This window comes from Pelecanus crispus, chromosome 12, assembly GCF_030463565.1.
Source record: "Pelecanus crispus isolate bPelCri1 chromosome 12, bPelCri1.pri, whole genome shotgun sequence".
Classification (NCBI taxonomy): Eukaryota; Metazoa; Chordata; class Aves; order Pelecaniformes; family Pelecanidae; genus Pelecanus; species Pelecanus crispus.
In genome coordinates, this window is record NC_134654.1 from 1,596,270 (window position 1) to 1,614,910 (window position 18,641).

The 18,641-nt window shown below is 41.5% G+C and overlaps 1 protein-coding gene across 3 annotated transcripts in view; it reads left to right on the forward strand.

Moving 5' to 3' along the window:
* The window catches only part of NF1 (neurofibromin 1), a 100,803-nt gene extending 89,000 nt beyond the window's left edge, over positions 1 to 11,803 (forward strand). For 2 of the 3 annotated variants that reach the window (XM_075720005.1, XM_075720006.1), the window contains 6 exons: positions 688 to 815; positions 1,544 to 1,644; positions 2,822 to 2,964; positions 3,827 to 3,873; positions 4,708 to 4,924; positions 11,652 to 11,803. In XM_075720005.1, the coding sequence (XP_075576120.1) occupies positions 688 to 815; positions 1,544 to 1,644; positions 2,822 to 2,964; positions 3,827 to 3,873; positions 4,708 to 4,924; positions 11,652 to 11,794 (779 nt within the window). In that variant the 3' untranslated portion in view covers positions 11,795 to 11,803. Of the gene's footprint in view, positions 1 to 687; positions 816 to 1,543; positions 1,645 to 2,821; positions 2,965 to 3,826; positions 3,874 to 4,707; positions 4,925 to 8,270; positions 8,322 to 11,651 lie in introns of all 3 variants that reach the window. The other variant, XM_075720003.1, reaches the window with a different exon arrangement.
* The last annotated feature ends 6,838 nt before the right edge of the window (positions 11,804 to 18,641 follow it).

The following is an 18,641-nucleotide window of genomic DNA, read 5'->3' on the forward strand; positions in this document are numbered from 1 at the left end:
TTTAAGAGTAATACTAATTATAAATGCTTTGTATATATATACAAAGGATTATTTCTAAATTCAATGTTTATTTGCCTAGGTTACTGCAAGGTAAGGGAGAAATAACCTTCTCAACAGTGGCTTCTGGAGAGCGCAGTCTTCCATTTCACTGGCAACTGAGGTTTCAATTAGAGTTGCTCAGTTTGCAGATGCAGAGTAAGGGGCAGCTCTAAAGTACTGCATACAGGAGTGTAATGAAATAAATAAAATTTGGCTTTTTATAAGTTAACAAGTCCTAGCTGCAAATTTCTGCAGGAGATGGAACGTGACCTAATGCCTAGAATGCCTCTCTTCATCTTCTCCCCCATCTGCTTCCTGTGCCCCCATCCCCAATTGCAATGCAAGACCAGGGTTCTTCTGTTGTATCTGACATCAGTCTGCTGCCTGACCCTGAATACGGTACTTACCACCCCTGGGCCTGTATTTCACTGAACAGGAAATTGGGGTTATTGTTTACCATTCGATAATACATCCCATGGAACGGTCTAGCGCTGCGAAGTATGACAGCATAGCTGTTGCTTTTACACTTTATGTAAAGGCTGGTGAACTCTGAAGTTTGCGTGTGACTGAATTTGTTGTGCGAGAGCTAGTTCTGTTTTGGTTTGGGTTTATTTTGCGTTGGATGAGTTGCTCTTTTTTATCTGGCAGAAACCCAGCGAATATCACCGCAGCAACACCCGCATCTTCGAAAAGTTTCTGTTTCCGAGTCAAATGTCCTCCTAGATGAAGAAGTTCTGACTGACCCAAAAATTCAAGCACTGCTGCTTACAGTTCTTGTAAGCCTCCTTTCTGTGTATTGTCTGTTATTTTCTGATACTCTTTTATCTTCCAAAGAAGCATACCTGTTCCTTGCAGTGTTTCTAAATTCATATGGATCAGAATCACTGTGACGTGCAAGTCTGTTCCTTTGTTGCCATTCTTCAAACTTCCTAGGAATCACTTTTAGAAATGTATTTAAATGCTCTCTGAGAGCAAATACTAAATTTTCATTATTCAGTATTGTTTTGTAGAACATGTCCAACAATTATCCCTTTTTCCTGGCAGATTTTTATCACAAACTAATTTTATATAATAAAAGGATATTAATATATTATACTATATATATAAGTTAAGAAGTGCAAATTGTTGGAATCCCAGCATATTTCAGTTTAAAAATGATTAACTAGTAATATAGGTACAGTATGGTAGTGCTTTGTTCAGAGGTACCAGTACAGTTACCATTCCTGATACAGTTCAGAAAGACTCAGTTGCCCACTTCAGTCAAAAACTGACTAGCTAAATTTTCTGCCAAAATAGAAGCTATTACCAACTGTTGTTATTGTTTTCCACATACATATAAAATAGCTTGATTCCGTGTCCAAAGAGGACATAAATTAATCTTTTTGTAATGCTGCTTTCTGCTATTCAGAAATCTTAAAACCTTAAAACTACAAGAACAACAAAAGCCTATAGCTACTCAAATTAAATTAGAAGCATGCTAATTTAATCCTTTATGTTACGGCAGGCAACGTTAGTGAAGTACACTACTGATGAGTTTGACCAGCGGATTCTGTATGAGTATTTAGCAGAGGCCAGTGTTGTCTTCCCAAAGGTCTTTCCTGTTGTGTAAGTATCTAAGACTCTGTTTACGATGACTCTGTGCTTGGCCCTTCCTTTGAAAGGTCTCTGGACCAGGACAAGCCTGTGTGGGATGCGTGCTCACGTGTAGGCTACTAGTTGCGAGCTGTCCATGGCGTGTTGAGACAAATGTCCATAGCGAGTTGAGAACCGTGCTTTTTCCCCTGCGTTAAATGACTATAATGTTCTACTAGAACAGGCACCCTCAGATACCACTGCTACAGATGGTCCTCAGAAGCTCTCCTCGGCGTCAGATTTTCAGGCAGGTTGGCAGAGCGTGGGAGAGCTCTGTGCCGCTGTTGCTAGGGAGCCTGTCTGTACAGCCGTCAGCTGCTTCCAAAAGCTTGCAGCATCACTGCTGTCTAGTGACTTAGCATGGCTTTATCGCTTACTTGATGCTGCAGAGAATCAAATTGCATTTTAATGCGCTCAAGTAGCTTTCTATGCAAGTCAGTGTATACTGTCTCTTAACTATTATTTCACCCCAGTCAGACTCAGGTTTTTCGATTAGTACCCCAAGTGCATATCCAAACTGATTTAAAGCATAGTTCAAGGTACTCTTTGGATGTATTTCTTCAGACATGAGTTAAAAGTAGTATTTGCTAGAGTCAGTATATGTAAGGGAAACCCAACTATCAGAAACTGACGTGAGCAGACTTTTAAAATCGACCTGTGCATGATTTAGAAATAATGCTGCCTTTTTCTGGCTTTACAAAGTAACAGTCGAAGTACAGACAAGTTCTGTGAGCTATTGAAACCACAACTGTAAGTAACTGGCATTTGTACTAAAATAACCCCACGCATGAGTTCTGCAAGGGAGCTCAGATGAGGCAGTACCCCCACGAGTTTAAAAAACTGCTTTGAAATTCCAGCTCTGACACGTACACAAATCCAGTGAATAATTTTTTGGTTGAAAATAATTAAAATATTTGCAATTTAAAGTGCCAGGTAGATGCTTTAATGGGTTATATTGTTAGTACAATTTTTTGAAAGTATTACACATCATTAAGAGTCCTCACTGAACGTACATAGGAATTGTTTTGTACTTCTAAAATTGTTTTGTACTTCGAAAATCCCACCTTAACTGCTGATTGCTAAAGTCAGTTGCGAACTGCACATTTATTTTATTTAATGAACAAAAAATTAAGCCACTTCTCTTCTTCAGGCATAATTTATTGGATTCCAAGATCAATACCCTTTTATCGCTGTGCCAGGATCCAAATTTGTTGAATCCAATTCATGGGATTGTTCAGAGTGTTGTCTACCATGAAGAGTCTCCACCCCAATACCAAACTTCTTATCTACAGAGTAAATATTTTTCCATTTTTTTAAAAAAAACCTGCTGTATCTTAAGTTAGATTTACTACTGAAAACATTTCAGAACTATTGCAAGCCTAATAGAATCGTCAGTCAGTCTTGTGTGGCATCTCTCCAACTTCATATATCCTAGTAAAAATAAGAGTTCACATATTAAAAAAAAAAAAAAATCAAACCAAACCCTACTGACATGAATATTAAAACTGCTTGCTGCAATTGTGCACCAAATATTGAAAGTATTACACCATCCATGTGAGTAAAAAGAAGTTGAAACTCAGTATTCTGTTTCCACTAACCAATTTAAAGAAACGCAAAAACGTGAATGGTGGTGATAAATGATGAGTTTTAAGTTAACCTTGTAAGTTAGGGGTTGATTTAATTATTGGTAAATTCCATAGAGTAACATTTGGTTTTCAGTGCCCAAGCTCACTTTCATGTCACACTTGAATACTTCAAACCTAAATATTTTTTTATGGTCCTTAATCAAAAACTTTCCAGGAAGATCCATAAGAAACAGATGACAGTTGAGTAAAAACTTACATGTTGACTTAGTTTTTAGAATGAGATGTATATTTACATGCTAAATTGACCTTTTAAAATACCATCAAGAATTTCTTGCATGAGAGTTCTGAGATTTCGAGGTTTTTACACCTTGTGTATTTCATGTACAAATTAAAATGCCATAGTTTTATCTTATACATGGTTTGGACAACATTTAGTGTTGCATCTCCAAATCAAAATATTTCATTTCCATGCCTAAGTAAATCCACGTGACGTACTGTGTGTACTTTCTAGTTGTTTCCTGTCAACTGAGAAGGGTGGTTTTGTGGTAACATTCAATTTGTTGTTGTAGGTTTTGGATTTAATGGGTTATGGAGGTTTGCTGGCCCGTTCTCTAAGGTAAGAACAGTACACTCTATGTAACTTCATGAGTGTTTTGCCTGCATTTTCTGTATAAAGCACATCGGTGCGCCAGGAAAGATGCAGATAAATGACAAGTCATAGAATTTACACGAGCAAGTTAGTAATACAAGGCTCACTTCTGTAGCTAAAACAGTTTTCGAGCCTGCATCAGGTATTTTGATAGACTCGGTAAGGTCGAATTGCCAAAGTTGGGTGCAAGCAGTTGGGTGTGTAAATGCGCCTTTTTACTGCTCCCAGGTTCACTAAGGGGCCTTGGCCGTACAGTGTCATTCCGGAAGTCTTTCATTCGTTACGTGTATCTTACAGTGTAAGGGATTCGTTTGATGAGAATGATAATTCCATAAGGATAAACTCTATGTTCCAACAGAACAACTAAATCGAGCTGACCGTCTGTACTACCGTTTGTTCCCTCTAGTCACCGTAACAAGAACTAGCTGAGCGGAGCAGGCAGCCTTCTGGACGTTCGGCTTTGGGGCATGGGCAACGCTTTTAGTAACGTGTCGGGTGCAGGAAGCTGTGGCAGTTCACCTCGTGAACGGAACGGCCCCTCTTTTCTGCCTCTGTGCTTCCACTCACTGCTGAAATTACACCTGCAAGTGGTCTTCAGTGTGTGCATTTAGACTGATCTGGAAAAGACCACAAATCAGTTTTTACAGATACTCGCCTCAAATGCTTTTTAAAATTTTCAGGCAAAAGCAGTGTGATATTAGAGTGAGTTCTGGGGCAAAGCTCATATTGGCAGAGAAGCAGGAAGAAAAGAACCAATCTTTTCTTTTTTTTTTTTTTTTTTTCTCCCCCCGTCACCCACAGCAAACACAAATCCCAGACTACGCTGAGCTCATAGTGAAGTTTCTCGATGCCTTGATTGACACGTATTTGCCTGGAATTGATGAGGAAACCAGTGAAGAATCCCTCCTGACACCCACGTCTCCATATCCTCCCGCAGTGCAGAGCCAGCTTAGCATTACTGCTAACCTTAACCTTTCCAATTCCATGACCTCGCTTGCAACTTCTCAGCACTCCCCAGGTCAGTGGCTGTTCTGGTACTACGTAGGTAAGGGAAACGTATAGAATTTAGTGGTTTTGTAGCCACACACTCAGTCTCGTTGTCTCTTTAGGTGTGTTTATGCATTCTTGAGTCAAATGAATATTAAACTGTTTGCTAAGCTATTACACTGCTATTTCAGATGTTGGATTTTTGTCCAGCACAAAAGCTGTCTTCCAAGCGATTATACGTGAAGGAAATAGCATTAAGTGCATCAGAACAAATAACAGCTGCATCTTAATATGGAATATATGCAACAGTGGAGCCTTGAAAATTAACAAATATAAATATAATCGTATTTTGCAAGGAGAATAATACCTGTCTGGGCACTACAAGGTAGCACATGCTAGGAAAAATACTCCAGAACTGTGCCGTGGAAGAATGTGTCTGGGCCGACTCAGTTTCAGTTGATGGCATGATTTAAGGCCAAGGTCTTAGCGGCAGCATCATACCGAGGTCATACTCTCCCGTGAAGAAAAACAGTATTCCTGTAGATACGTGTGCAATACTGGGTCAGTTCAGACTACTGTATTGCCAGAAATGTGCTGATGATAAAGGGAAGGTGTTCAAGAAAAGAACAGTCATTAAAGGCATTAAATGGGTAAAGACTAAATTCCTTCTGGCTTGGGGAGAGGGGAATTGCAGGGAGATGCGGAGGTTAAATTTAACAGCAGAGGTTTTCAGGGCGAAAAATGGAAGAAGAGAGTAAAAATTATTCAGTATAGCAGATGAAGCATAAGCTAGAGGAAATTAAATATAGAAAGAAAAGGAATTTATGTCAAAGAAATCTGCCTGAAGACTCTTCCTGAAGTGATTTTTGGATGAGTGTCTCGTATATTGAGAAAATTCTTTACTCTTCTTTGTCATAAAAATTACACTGTGTGATATTTCTTAAATGATGAAACTAGTGCAGTTCTGAACACTGAAGTCAATCAACCTTTTATGTCTGCTTGTTTCTAACCTTGATGGAAGGCTAGGAACTACTTGTAGTTAGGTATAATATTTACAGAGGTGTTTTGTTTTTTTTCACTCTCTCGTTGTTTACTGGTTTCTGCTAGCCCTGACATAAGCTCTACTTAGTTGTACTTAGCTCTGTTCAAGAAATCTGGTCTTCCAGATTATCAGTTTGCTCACAGATGCTCTGCGTGTTTTTTGTTGAATGTGATGAGTGTTGCGGAGGTGAGGCATGTGCAGAGGTAAGACAATGCTCCGTGTTTGAATAATTTGGGAATAGTGACTTCTTTTTTTAATTTCATGCAGTGAAAAGTGATTACAACTTGTTTTTTTTTCCAGTATGAGAAGCCAACTTAAATTGTTTAAATGTGGGGAGATCACCTTGATATACTGATGCTGTGTTCTAGAATGATATTTTAAGATGCCTGTCAGTCTAAAGAGACTCAAAGCAGGATTTGCTTTCCAGTTTCCTGCCAAGGATTTGCTTTCCAGTTTCCTGCCAATTCAGGATGATTTATTACATTAACGTTTATCCCAAGTGAGGAGAGAAAGTGTGAAACATGTTTTCCACCGCTGTTACCTCTTTCTCTGCTACTTTATAGCCCTTCTTAGCCTAAAGGAGACACTTGTTGCCATTGTTCCCTTGTTTTGTATTCCTGCCCAAGAACAAGTAAAAGAGCGTTGGCCTGAGAGGGACTCGCTAGTGCCATCCTGGAATCCCATTTGGTCTGAGTAATGAGAATGTGTAAGCGTTGAGTTTGAAGACGTTTTAGACACTGCTGTTTTACTGAACATTTTACAATGTCCATTATACATGATTTTACAATGTCCATATACATGATGAACATGTAATGCAGCCACTGTATTACATTGTCACGCAATTCATCCTGGATATAGAAATATTTCTGTATAAAAACTCCTAATACAGTGCAGGTACAGATAACAACCAAAATTATGGAAAAGGAAAGTGGTTTGATAGAAACTTTCTTATTTAACATACAGCTAAGACTTAACTGTAATATTAGGACAGGGAGAAGGATAAAATTAAAGGGGAAAAAAAATAGACCTTGCTGTCAGTCTGAAAATAAGTACATTACGGGCAGCATCTTTCCATTTAGAATGTAGAATTGGTAGCAGCTCCAACGGCTGTTTTTGCAAGGATGAAGTGATGATGCAGGATTAGGCCCTCTACTAGCAAAAAAAGCATTTTGCTATGTAAACGTCTTCCTTCCTTACGCCTCATTTTCTATTCCTTCTTCCTTTGTTAGCTAGAAGGAAGGAATTAGACCAGCTCTTCAAAAATTTCTTTCAAGTGTTCCACAATCAGACGGCTTTATCAAATGCTGGTTAAGAGCCCATCTCCACAAATGGAGTTAGGAACTAGTGAACTTGTTACATGATTCAGGATACTAGCAAGTCTGTAATAACGTGTTTGTGACACCCTGTGCGTGGTTTGCTTGGAAATTAAGTTTTAAAAGACCGACATGAAGGCCAGGAGATTACTAATGGTTCCGTTTTTGTGTAACCAGACTGGAGGCATCTTTATAAAGAATCGGCCTTTAGAGGTGTTGTTGCCAGCTCCATTCCAGCAATTTGAATACAAAGACTCGGGGTTTGATCAGGGGATCTCCAGCTTCCGCAAACTGTGGACCAGGTCACAACGTGGAGCTTTTCATTTTGCTCCTTCATTCTGCATTTATTACATTGCTCCGCTTTAATCAATGTCCAATTTCACTAGTTTAAACTGGGATGTTAACCAGTGCAGCTCTGCATAGAACATGGTTTGCTTTTTAAGCTATAAGTTAAAAATTTAATTGCTCTTGTGGCACTTTATGCAGCTCCATAGCTGCATACGTGAATTTTGCATTCTCATTAACTGTGCCTAGAGGTATGTGATGGCATTGTCATTGCTGTGCGCTTTTACACCGTAGAGACGAGAGTGAGGGAGTAAGCAGTGAAAGACCTAATATCTGCCAAGATAAAAATCATTGGTGAATTACAGAATATAAAGGTGGGCCACAGCATTTCTTGAAACAGCGAGGCTACTATGGGACTAGTAAGGGATGCAGATCTATCATCCACTTACCCTGGTTTGAGAACTACTGAACAAGAAAATCAAGTATTTAGCAGTGCTGAGTTACTTCATCACACTAAGTTAAGAAACAGTTTCAGCCAAGTGAGTTATTATGGTTACAAAGATACTGAGTTGCAGGAACATGAAAAATTCTTTCCTTGCATCTGGAAACAACTAGGCGGGATCATTGTTTATAAATGTTTTGTCTGTCATCATCTCTCGCCTTTTCCTTTCCCTTCCCTTCCCCTTGTCATGGACATTATTCACTTACATTTTTTCTTTCATTCTGTGTCTGTGAAGCTTCTCTGCCTTGCTCTAAATCTGCAGTTTTCATGCAGCTTCCTCATCAAGGTACACTCTACTTTCATCATATTTGCACGAAATATTGCTTGATCTGCTTTAGGGTTGGGCTTGTGGCATGAGAAGTGGTTTACTGATCCTTTTGACACGGGAATGGCTTCAGTGTAAGCGCTAAGCTGTTGCTTTTCTTGTGTGATGCTAATGATAACTGATGATAGAGCAGGCAAAGTCAATCATATCCTTAAGAATGAGATACAGTTGGTAATAGAGGAGTGGGTGCTTGGTATGTGAAATTACCCTGCTGCAGGTATGAAGCTAAAATGAGGAACTGTTTCATGTGAGCTCTTCAGATTCACAGGAAGTCAGCTTTAAACTTCAATTACACACCACCAGAACACAGGCACGAGGTCTTAGGACTAAATGGCAGCAGGCAGAAGCTCAGTGAAATGGGTACTCAACACCATTTGATTTCTGCTTCTATATGGAGAAATAAGAAAAAGCTGCAGAAGAGGGTTTTTTTGCTCACACCCGTGGGTTGCTTCTTATTCTTATCGTAGTTTGTGTTTTTTGTAAGCTCACACCCACACAAGGAGAGGAAGGATGATGTACCCTGCAGCCAGCTTCTGGCTGGAGTTTTGAAATTGTCCCTGTACGTGTGTGAAATGCGGAGTGTATTATTTATTCTCACTAATGCCAATGAGAATCAATTTCTTATAGGAATGAGACATAACTATGGGAGATGTCATTTATAGTAATAGGATTTTGTTCTTTTTATTCACTGTCAGACATCCTAATTTTTGCTGCTGATTGTACTTTTAGCCTCTTGCATAAAAACACCCTTCCTGCTATACGTTCCAGTGCTGCACATGTGCCATGAGTATTGCTAAACACACGTCAAACGAACTCATTTTGTTGCAGAAACAATGTGACGGCTACACTATGATATTCCTACAGGAATGATTAATGAGTGTCAGCATAAAAGTAATAATTGATTGAAAGCATGTCTGCGTTAAACTGAAGTCTCAGCTTTTATATCTGTAAGGTGGTGTGTCCAAAGCTGTGAGAGTAACAGCTCATAACCCAAGGCTTTCGTGCGCTGTCATCGTGTCAGCGTGAAGTTTACGCTAAAGCAGTTCATTTTTGAGGTTTGTTTGATGTTACTCTTTTAGCAAAACAGAACAGAGTTCTCTTGTCCCGCAGAGAACATCCAAAGCTTCTCACAAAAGTGATGTGCTTGGGTATAAAGCCTGTCTGGTTTCACCCTCATCTTGCACTGTCAGCCTCCTCCTGCCTTCAGTGGAGCTGAACTTCTGCCGTAGCCGTTCTTGTAAAGATTTCCAGGCTCACCTGCTCTGCGTGTGTTTCCTGTTAACACCCTGCTTAGAAAACTGTTTCTGTAGTTGTCTTTGTTAAAAGTTAATTGTTGGGCTTTTTTTTGTTGGGTGGGTTTTTTTTTTTTTTTTTTTTTGACTCTCAGTTTGCCAGGGTTTAAATCATCAGAATTGGTGCCTACACTTTGCACTTCACTCTTCAAGTGTATACCTGCGTCGGTTCTATTTCTGCTGTGTGCATAATAAGCCAGCTGAGCCTTTCATTCCTCCTGACAATGAGACGGAGTCCTCCAAACATTGATATATTTGTACATTATGTATTTTTACTGATCTTGATTTGTGAGCCAAGATTCAGCACTGAGGGGAGTTTCAGGTACTTGAATACACACAAATCTTCTCTGGTAACAGGAATCAGCTTCTGCCATTGCAGCAGAATTCTGCAGGTTCAGAAATGAACCTTCCTCACTCTGCCCTTCCCCTCTTTAATAGCAGTCATTGATTGTTGGCTGGAAGAAGCCCATGGATTTGACAGTCTGTCAGTTCTTCCTCCTAGAGAATGCAAAAGCCAGAATAGACTTGAGTCAGGCTCTTCCATTCGCTCAGCCCTCTCAAAACTAGAGCCAGGAAGGGCTTGGCGGCCTGGAGGACCTTAGTGTGTTCAGTGGGTACAGAGGCTGGTACGAATGCTTTGAGGGTGTAGGGGAACCTTTCATCTGCTGTATGGACGTTTATGTATGCGATTTCCCATATTAAATAAAATTCCTATTTCTGTTTTAAGAGCTGACTAGGTGAACGCAGCGAACAGTTCATACCTCTGTTTTCCTGATGTTGTAGGAAAGTAGCACAGGTTGAAACAGATCAGCCAGTGCCCATAGGCCACAGTATTTTGTCTTCTGTTGTCGGAGACAGATTAAACTAACAGCAAATTCAATCTGCAACTTTGTGGGGGGAAGATTATTTGGACGAGTCATGTTGAAATGCGATAAGCTATGTGTAGGTGAGTGCGTAGATCTGTGTGAGCAGGCATCGCGCTTTAGCACGTGGAGGTGTTTTATCTGCTCAGAGTGGGCTCTCACTGAGCGCGGGGTTGTACATCTGATCCTGAAAATACAATTTTTCATGCTACAACACTGCGGTGAAATAGCTGTATCAGATTTGTCATTTGCGAGACATCACCGACAGTAGCTTTGTGTTACATCTGGCTAAAAGAGTGTTCAGGGCCTGGCTGCGGCAGAGTTGATTTTCTTCCTAGCAGCTGCCGTGGTGTTTTAGATTTGTGACCAGAACGGTGCTGAGCGGTGTTTGCGCAGGGCAGGGCCTGCTCGCGCCCTCCCCCAGCGCCCCGGTGAGCAGCCGGCGGGTGGGCAGCGGGCTGGAGGGGCCCCAGCTCACCGAGGAGTTGCTCTGTGCCAGACAGCGTGACGCTCGGCGATAAACCGGGAACGGAGGGCGCTGGGGAGGTTTGCCACCTCCGCCCGGGACCTGGCTGGGCGCTGGTCCGACCCCTGAGGGGTGCTGAGCGATTGCCTTTGCATCACTTGTTTTGTTTCGCTTTCTTTCTTCTTCCACAAATCCCTCACTTAAGTAGACTTTTTATTTTAATCAGGACACCCTGGTTTTCTTGCTTTTACTCTTCCTTTCCTCTCCCCCGTCCCACTGGGGTGGAGGGGAACGAGCGAGCGGCTGTGTGGTGCTTACCTGCCTCCTGGGGTTAAGCTACCACAAATAAAATATTACTCTTTTTTAAAATACATTGTGACCAGGTTCTGCGGCGCTTTTCCAGGCAGGCGACCCTGCTGCTGGTTTGTGTTGCCAAACGCTGTTTTGAATGAACCGCCACTTGTCAGCATGGCAGAGTTCAGCGGGATTTGGACGACGACGGTTCCCTTTTCGTCCAGACTGTTGATGCCAGCGCGGGCGGGTCCCCTGCGGCTCGCCCGGTGAGGCCGGCATGCCGACCTGAGTGTCTGCAGGAAAAGCCACCCTTCAAGCGTTAAGCTACAGGATGGCCAAAGCGGGGAGGTTAACCTCGGTCCTTGTGTTTCCCCAGGGATCGACAAGGAGAACGTGGAGCTCTCGCCCACCGCCGGACACTCCAACAGCGGGAGGATGCGCCACGGCTCCGCGAGCCAAGTGCAGAAGCAGCGAAGTGCTGGCAGTTTCAAACGTCACAGCATCAAAAAGATTGTGTGACTGTTTCTTTTTCTTTTTTTTTTTTAATTTTTTTTTTTTTTTTTTTGAAACTGACTGACACGCTGGCCTCTCGCAAAGGGCCCTCCACCGGTTGTGATGCTGCACTTACTTAATTTTTAAAGTTCCCATCCCATCAGCCATGTTGCCAGATGATCAACTCTTGAAACATTGCCTGAATTTCAATGCCTTCATTTCTTTTCTTCTGTTTTTGATTTAAGCCAGTGTTTCAGAACCGCTCATACAGATCCTGACGGACTTTGTAGCCGGAGGAGGTGCAGAGTTCTTTAACACTGCAGAGCCCTATCTTGTCCAAATACGAAAGCCATTTCCCATAGACAGCTCTACCTTGCTTCTGTTGTCTGCCTTGTTTGTTTCTTCTCTAAAGGAAAGTGTTAATCCTTAATCCTGTTTGCACACTTTTCGAAGTAGTGGCTTTATGAGCCGGGGGAAGTTACGATAATCCTGGTGTTAATTCAAACCTGTAAGATTTTTAGCTGTGGACTTTTTTTTACCATACTTAAAAGAAACTTATGATAGCCGCAGTATAAGGAGCTTAACCAGAAGTGGCAAATTAGATATGATTTCTAGTAATTAGCAATAAATTTGAGAGGACAAGAAGGCTGCATGAGGCCCTTTCATTCCCCAGACCGTAGCTTCACGTACTTGGACTGTATATGGACCAGACTGGACAAACTGGCATTTTTCCAAGGCAATTTTTTTTTTTTCCTGTACTTTAACTGCACTAAAAAAGGTTGTATAGTGGAAAGAAAATCATCGAGAACTGACTATTGTGCTGTCATTGTAGCAGTGTTGAAAATTTTTTGCTTCTTTCTTCCGTTTAGCGTATACTTTAGTTTTGCCCTTCCCAAGAATACGCACCTTCGAGAAATTCCTGGCAGAACAACCAGTGGGGTATGGAGGGGAAAAGTTGATGAATTAACTTCCAGCTCTGGGAGATGGTGTTTGGCAAAGCTGCTTTTGTGCTGCGCAAGCAGTGATGTAAAAACAGCAATGTTTGCTTAAGGTACATGAATTTTAAAATAACTGACACTGTGTCAAATCCAGGTTACGTCTGAATGTTTGCAGTGCAATTCCTGGTATCAGAACAGACGTCTGCAGTCAAACCTGTCTTGCAGAACTTTCAAGGGGCTTTAGTTTGTAAGGGTTCGTACTTGGGGGTTAGACAAAACTGAAATTGCTGTCACTGTGAAAGACTTGTCAGCTACAGTCGTGTATCAGCGATGGACGACTGTGAGAACATGCTGCTATGTTGATGACGCGTAAAGGTGCAGCGCTGGCTGCTGCAGATGCTGCCTGCGTGGACTGAGAGCGTGCCGAGCGTTGGGGCTCGGAGGCGAGCAGACGTTCTGAGCAAAGGGCCTGTCATCTGGGTGCTCGCTGGAGGGCTGAGCGTATCTCCTGCTGAAGAACAGTTAAACTTCCCAGTTTCAGATCCCTGTCGTGTGCTAGAAACTAACAATCTGTAAGTGGCTTTAAAGGAAAAAAAAAAAAAGTATATCCACTATATAAAATAAAATCCTCTAGTGCAATTTTTTTAGTGGCTTTCAGTAAATCAAACTCCACAGCTAAATTATTAGAGAATGGTACCGTTAAGTGTTCAGATTTTATTGCTATAGCACATAATTCACGTTATCCACACAGTAACAATGTAACATTTATGTAAATAAAAATACCTTTATTGTATTGATTCATAAAATAACAATTTAATTTCCTTAATTTGTTTACAGTCCTGGAAAAACTATGAACACAAACTTAATATGCAAGTAGTTTGCCAAAACAAGAGGAAAACTTGGAATTAGCAGTCTTGAAATAGATACGTTGGAAAATACGAAGACTCGTGCAATTAACCACGTTTTTTTATTCTTGGTCGTGTAGGAGCTGCAGTAGAAATGCGGCTACTGAACGGATGCAGAGCTATGAAAGGGATCGCGAGGCTAGAACCGAGTGTAGGGATAGAGCAGTGACTCGCGCCGTGTCCTACGCTGCTACGCACGTAAAACCGTGGGAGTCGCTGATTTAAAAACCGTTCTCATCTCATACATCACATTGCTAAGAGCCACCTTCCGCATTGCTGCCGTTTGCACTTGGTTGTACTGAATCCAGCTAATTCCAGCCCTTCCCGTTTTGCTGAAGACAATGAATTGTAGAAGCCTGAAGATTTGTAGGTAGGAGGAAAAAAGAATCTCTTGTAAAGGTAATTTGCTGTTAGACAAATACAGCTTTCAGTTGTTTCTCCTACTAGCAGATTTTCTCTAAACAGAAATAGTAATTCTGGATGAACTACCAGATCAGTTTTGTTTGGACTGGGTGCATTTGAGAGCAATTTTTTCAATATTTTGCATTGCCTATATAAAAAAAAGCGTCCCTAAATTAGGATGAATGCGTTCTTTGAAATATATACAATGTAAAATCAAAATGGATGGTAATTAAAATTACCTTTCACGTGAGAACTAGAACTGCTCCAAGCTCTCAGTCCCAGCTGAAAAAAACCCCTGATAGCTTCATAAAGTAAGTCAACAAAATTTAATTTGTTCTATTTCCTGGAAGGAGGGGGAGTCATTTAATGTTTTCACTGCCTGGTTCAGTGAGAGGACCTGAATTTTCTCAGAGCAGGGGTGTCAAACACGTTGGCTAACAGGGGCTGAATTTGGGTGCAATTACAGTCGACGGCCGAGGCTGCGTTCAGGATCGCACGCGCCCTGACAGGCAGGGACCTTATCTCCCAGTGCCGGCAGTTGGGAAGCTTGTGCTTAGGTCAAGGGGGAAAACATGGCCTTTCTTTAATGATTAAACTTCTATTGGTAATTAGTTGTTCAGTGCCTTACTGTCACGTTCATCACTTCACCTGCTCCCCATAACAGCCATTGCTCTTATTTTGCCTTTTTCTTTTCTTTCTCACATCCTCCGTTATTTGTTCTCCCGTTTTGAATATTCTCCATCCTGCTCCGTTTCATTCCTGTGAGCACCCCTCTCAGTTCCCGGTCCAGCCTGCTTCCGTTCTGCTCTCCCCTCATCCCGTTACGCCATGCATGCTCGTAGCGATCAGCAGGTAGTTGCTGGTGATGATGTGGGCTTGAAACCTGATTTCACGAGTGGGAGACAGATCTCAGAGCTCCGACCCTCGAGTCGCTCTTTCGGGCAGCCTGCAGACTATGGGCAGTCGCTGCTGTGTGGGCTACTGCAGCCCTGGAGTCTGTGTACTTCGAAATGAAAACTTAGATTCAGAAAAACCTGATTTTAACACGTGGACCATCTAACGACATCATGGGGACTGTATGTTTGACACCCCTGTTTTAGAACACGTTACCCATTACGCACTAACTACAGTTAAGTACTGTAAAAATGATTAACATTTTGTTTGTGTTTGTATTTTCCCTGACTTAAAGATAATTCAGTAGTATTTGAATAGTGCATAACCTACCTGTTAATTATGCCAATGTTTCTGCTTTAATGTGCATGAGGTTTCCAAGAACAGGAAACATTTCAAATAAGTATTGTGGACTGAGCACCTGGGAGCGTTCCAGTGGCTCTATTCCTAACTGGGTTGTAGGTTTTAGGGCTTTTTCTGTTTCATTCTAAGGTTAATTTTTTTTTCCAGATGTAATGAAGCACGTCTTATTGTTATGCAACAAACTTACCACAGAAAGTCACTTTTAGTGTTGGTCCCACCATTTTTTTTTAATGCAGTATATTCACCTGTAAATAGTTTGTGTAAAATTTGACAGAAAAGTATATTTACTACACTGTAAATACATGTGACAATATATTGTATTATTTTGCTTTTTTGTAAAGCAGCTAGTTGCTGTATATGTATAACATACAAATTTGATTATTCTAGTGTTAGTAATTGTTAACTACTACTACTCCTTCCTGCTGTTGCATTATGTCCTTTAAAAAAGAAAAATGCTGTGTACTATAAACTTACACTGTGTATGAAATCTTACTATTTGCATTTGGGCCTCAACTTTGAATATGTTTCCTTGATCCACAATCCTGTTCATATTGTGAGCAAGCGTGCGACAGCCGGCGAGAGCCCTGCTGATTCAAACGCAATTGGTAACTGTAGGTAAAAATGGTAGAAACCTGGTTTCGGATAATTGTTGTTCACCCCATCTTCCCCTCATGTATGTACTTTCCCTTTTTTTTTTTTGGAAGTAAAATGTAAATTCAACCTGCTTCAAGTTGTTGGAAGGTCATTCACTTGTGCTGCGGGACGAAGTTGGTGTATTCTGAAATCCTTTTTCTGTTTCTTGTGACAGTGAGATGTGGACGGGTCCTGTGGGTCTGACCCAAAGCGTCCTTGCAGCAGGCGCTGGACCCAGCCCTAGTCCCAGACCTGAAAACCCATTTTCTCTGGGAAAAATTAGAGTCAAGTTGAAATCCAGTGTCTCGGATTTGTCTTTCCAGAACGGTGCTTCTCTGTGTGTGTGTGATCTTGCACAGTTCTAAATAATGGCAAAACTGATTGCCTGTGGATAACTGAGGACAGAATTTGGACAGAATAAAGCCCATTGTCATGAATTTCATGTCACGTCAGTAAGATTATCATAATTGAATAATAAATCAGAATATTTCTTTTTAAAATGTAAATTTAATATTTTAATAAAACAGCTGCTTGGTCTTTAAAGAACATTTCAGTATAATTTGTCTACTTGAGCTTTTCTAGCTTAGAAGCTTGAAGTTTCAACTGTCAGGCAACTTTTATGACAAATGATTAATCAAATCTATTTTTCTTTTAGGGGAATATATTACTTTCCTATTAAAAATGTATAAGTACTTATATTCTGGCTTTGTGAATCGTAAAAGGATGTAAAAACACATTAAAGCGTGACTGCATTGACTTCTTCTGAGAAATCTTATTGTTCCTGCATACTAAACGTACCGTTAGGCCTGTTCAGTTGAAAACAGACGGACGGACGGACGTGCGGGCATAGGGACCAGGTGGCTCCCTGCAGCGCTCCTGTTGCCAGGAGGGATCGTGTGGATGGACGAGCTGCACTTTCTGAATTGTTTAAATTTCAGGAGCACGTTTTCTTTACCTTAGAGGAAATGGCCATTAATCCTAAATCAGAAATAGCAGCACTGACTAGAGAGGGGAGCCATATGGGAGGTGTTTCCTGAACAACACATATGAAATCACTGCTGCTAAAAACATTTTTGAGGTTCCTCTTTTGGACAGTTGAGCTTCCCTGCTGCTTGAGACCACAAAATACACTGTAGCCACAGTGAGGGAATGAAAGAAGAGAGAATTTTATTTTAGTTATGTCTTTATGCAGTTGGAAAAACTATATTTAGGGAAAAAATTGCACCCTTGGAGCAAGCAGTTCTGTCTTAGGAAATAGCTTCAACATCCCTGCTCATGCTGGTGCAGCTAAAATATTTTACAGAGGAAAACAATAAGCAAAGTAAAAATTCACAACTTCCTTGACGCGGGGGTATAAATTCTGTTCTAGAGTTAAGCAGGGCAAAACTGTACACGGAGGAAGAGAAAGGAAGCTGTTATTCACGGGCAGCACGACTGACCCATAATGTGAGTGGCTAATTCCTAAATACTAAGCTGCCTCTCTGGCTGGCATAACTATTTCCAAACACCTCTGACTTGGAATACCAAGTCTTCACGATATTCATATCTTAGGTATCCTGGAAGTTTCATACTAAACTTGTAATTCTCTTAATAGGAGACTTTCTTAAGCACGCTGAAAAACTGCAAAGAAACCTGCACAAACATTAGAATTAAAAGCCCCTTCCCAAGGCTGGTGGGATGCTGCCCCTAGGGGAAGCCACGGCGCGAATCTTGTGACTGTGTGATGCCTCTGAACGTCACCATCGCTGCTCGGGTTAGCCTCATCTCGGGCACGTCACGCCTGGGAGCAGCTGGCTCAAGAAAACGCACCAGGCGCTAAGGGAAATAGCTGCCCTGCCTGCTGCAGCAAGGGTGGGGCGAGAGGAGCAGGGCCTGTTCTTTGCCGCAGCCATCTGTGAAGGTAACCAAACGCTGTCACGGGGTCACTGCTGCTACAGCTACACAAACACCTGCATGCGTGGGATGGGGTGAAAGCTGGTCCTGTACGTCCTACCGTAGGACTGAATTCTACTGCAAGTTTGTCACTTCTGCGATTGTCAGAGGCTTTTTGTTTTTCTGTCCTCCCCTTAGGCCCATCTCTAATGGGAAAGGTGGACAGAGAACACATGAACCTAAACAGACACTCAGTGTTGCAGAACTGAAAACTAAAGCTGACCTCTTGTAGCGTGGAAGAGCGCTACTGACCATTCCATTTCAAAGCAAGAATGGTCCTTTCCCACTACTAAAGTTCATGATTTATAGGTGTGAATCCTTTGTGTCTTGGAACATTGGTGTCTTCAGTTGACTGCTGCTATGTTTAACAAGCTCTCGAAAGAAAATACATCCCAGGGTTGTGTGGGTGGAGAGTGTAAAATAACATCTCCCGTGATGTGACTTGTTAAAACAAGCATGGGTTTGTTCTTCAAAGCAGTAATGAAAAAAAGTCTGATGACTGCATCTTTAGGGATAGTCAAACGATAGTGCTATAAATAGCGATCAGTGACTAACTATATGTTCAAGAAAATCCCACTGAATTATTAAATTGTATTTTAATTTTTTTTCTGATAGCATACTGTCCTTCAGAAAAAGTAGAAATACCTGTTCCGCTGCTTCTCCCCCCAGTTAGCGTACTTGGAGAACAAGGTCTGCCCAGGGGATCCGCGCACTCAGCAGAACACATTGCATAAAAACTGAAGAACTGGTTGTCCAGACCTCCTCCACCACCTGTGAAGACACAGGTAAATGCAGCGGCCGGGTCCTGAA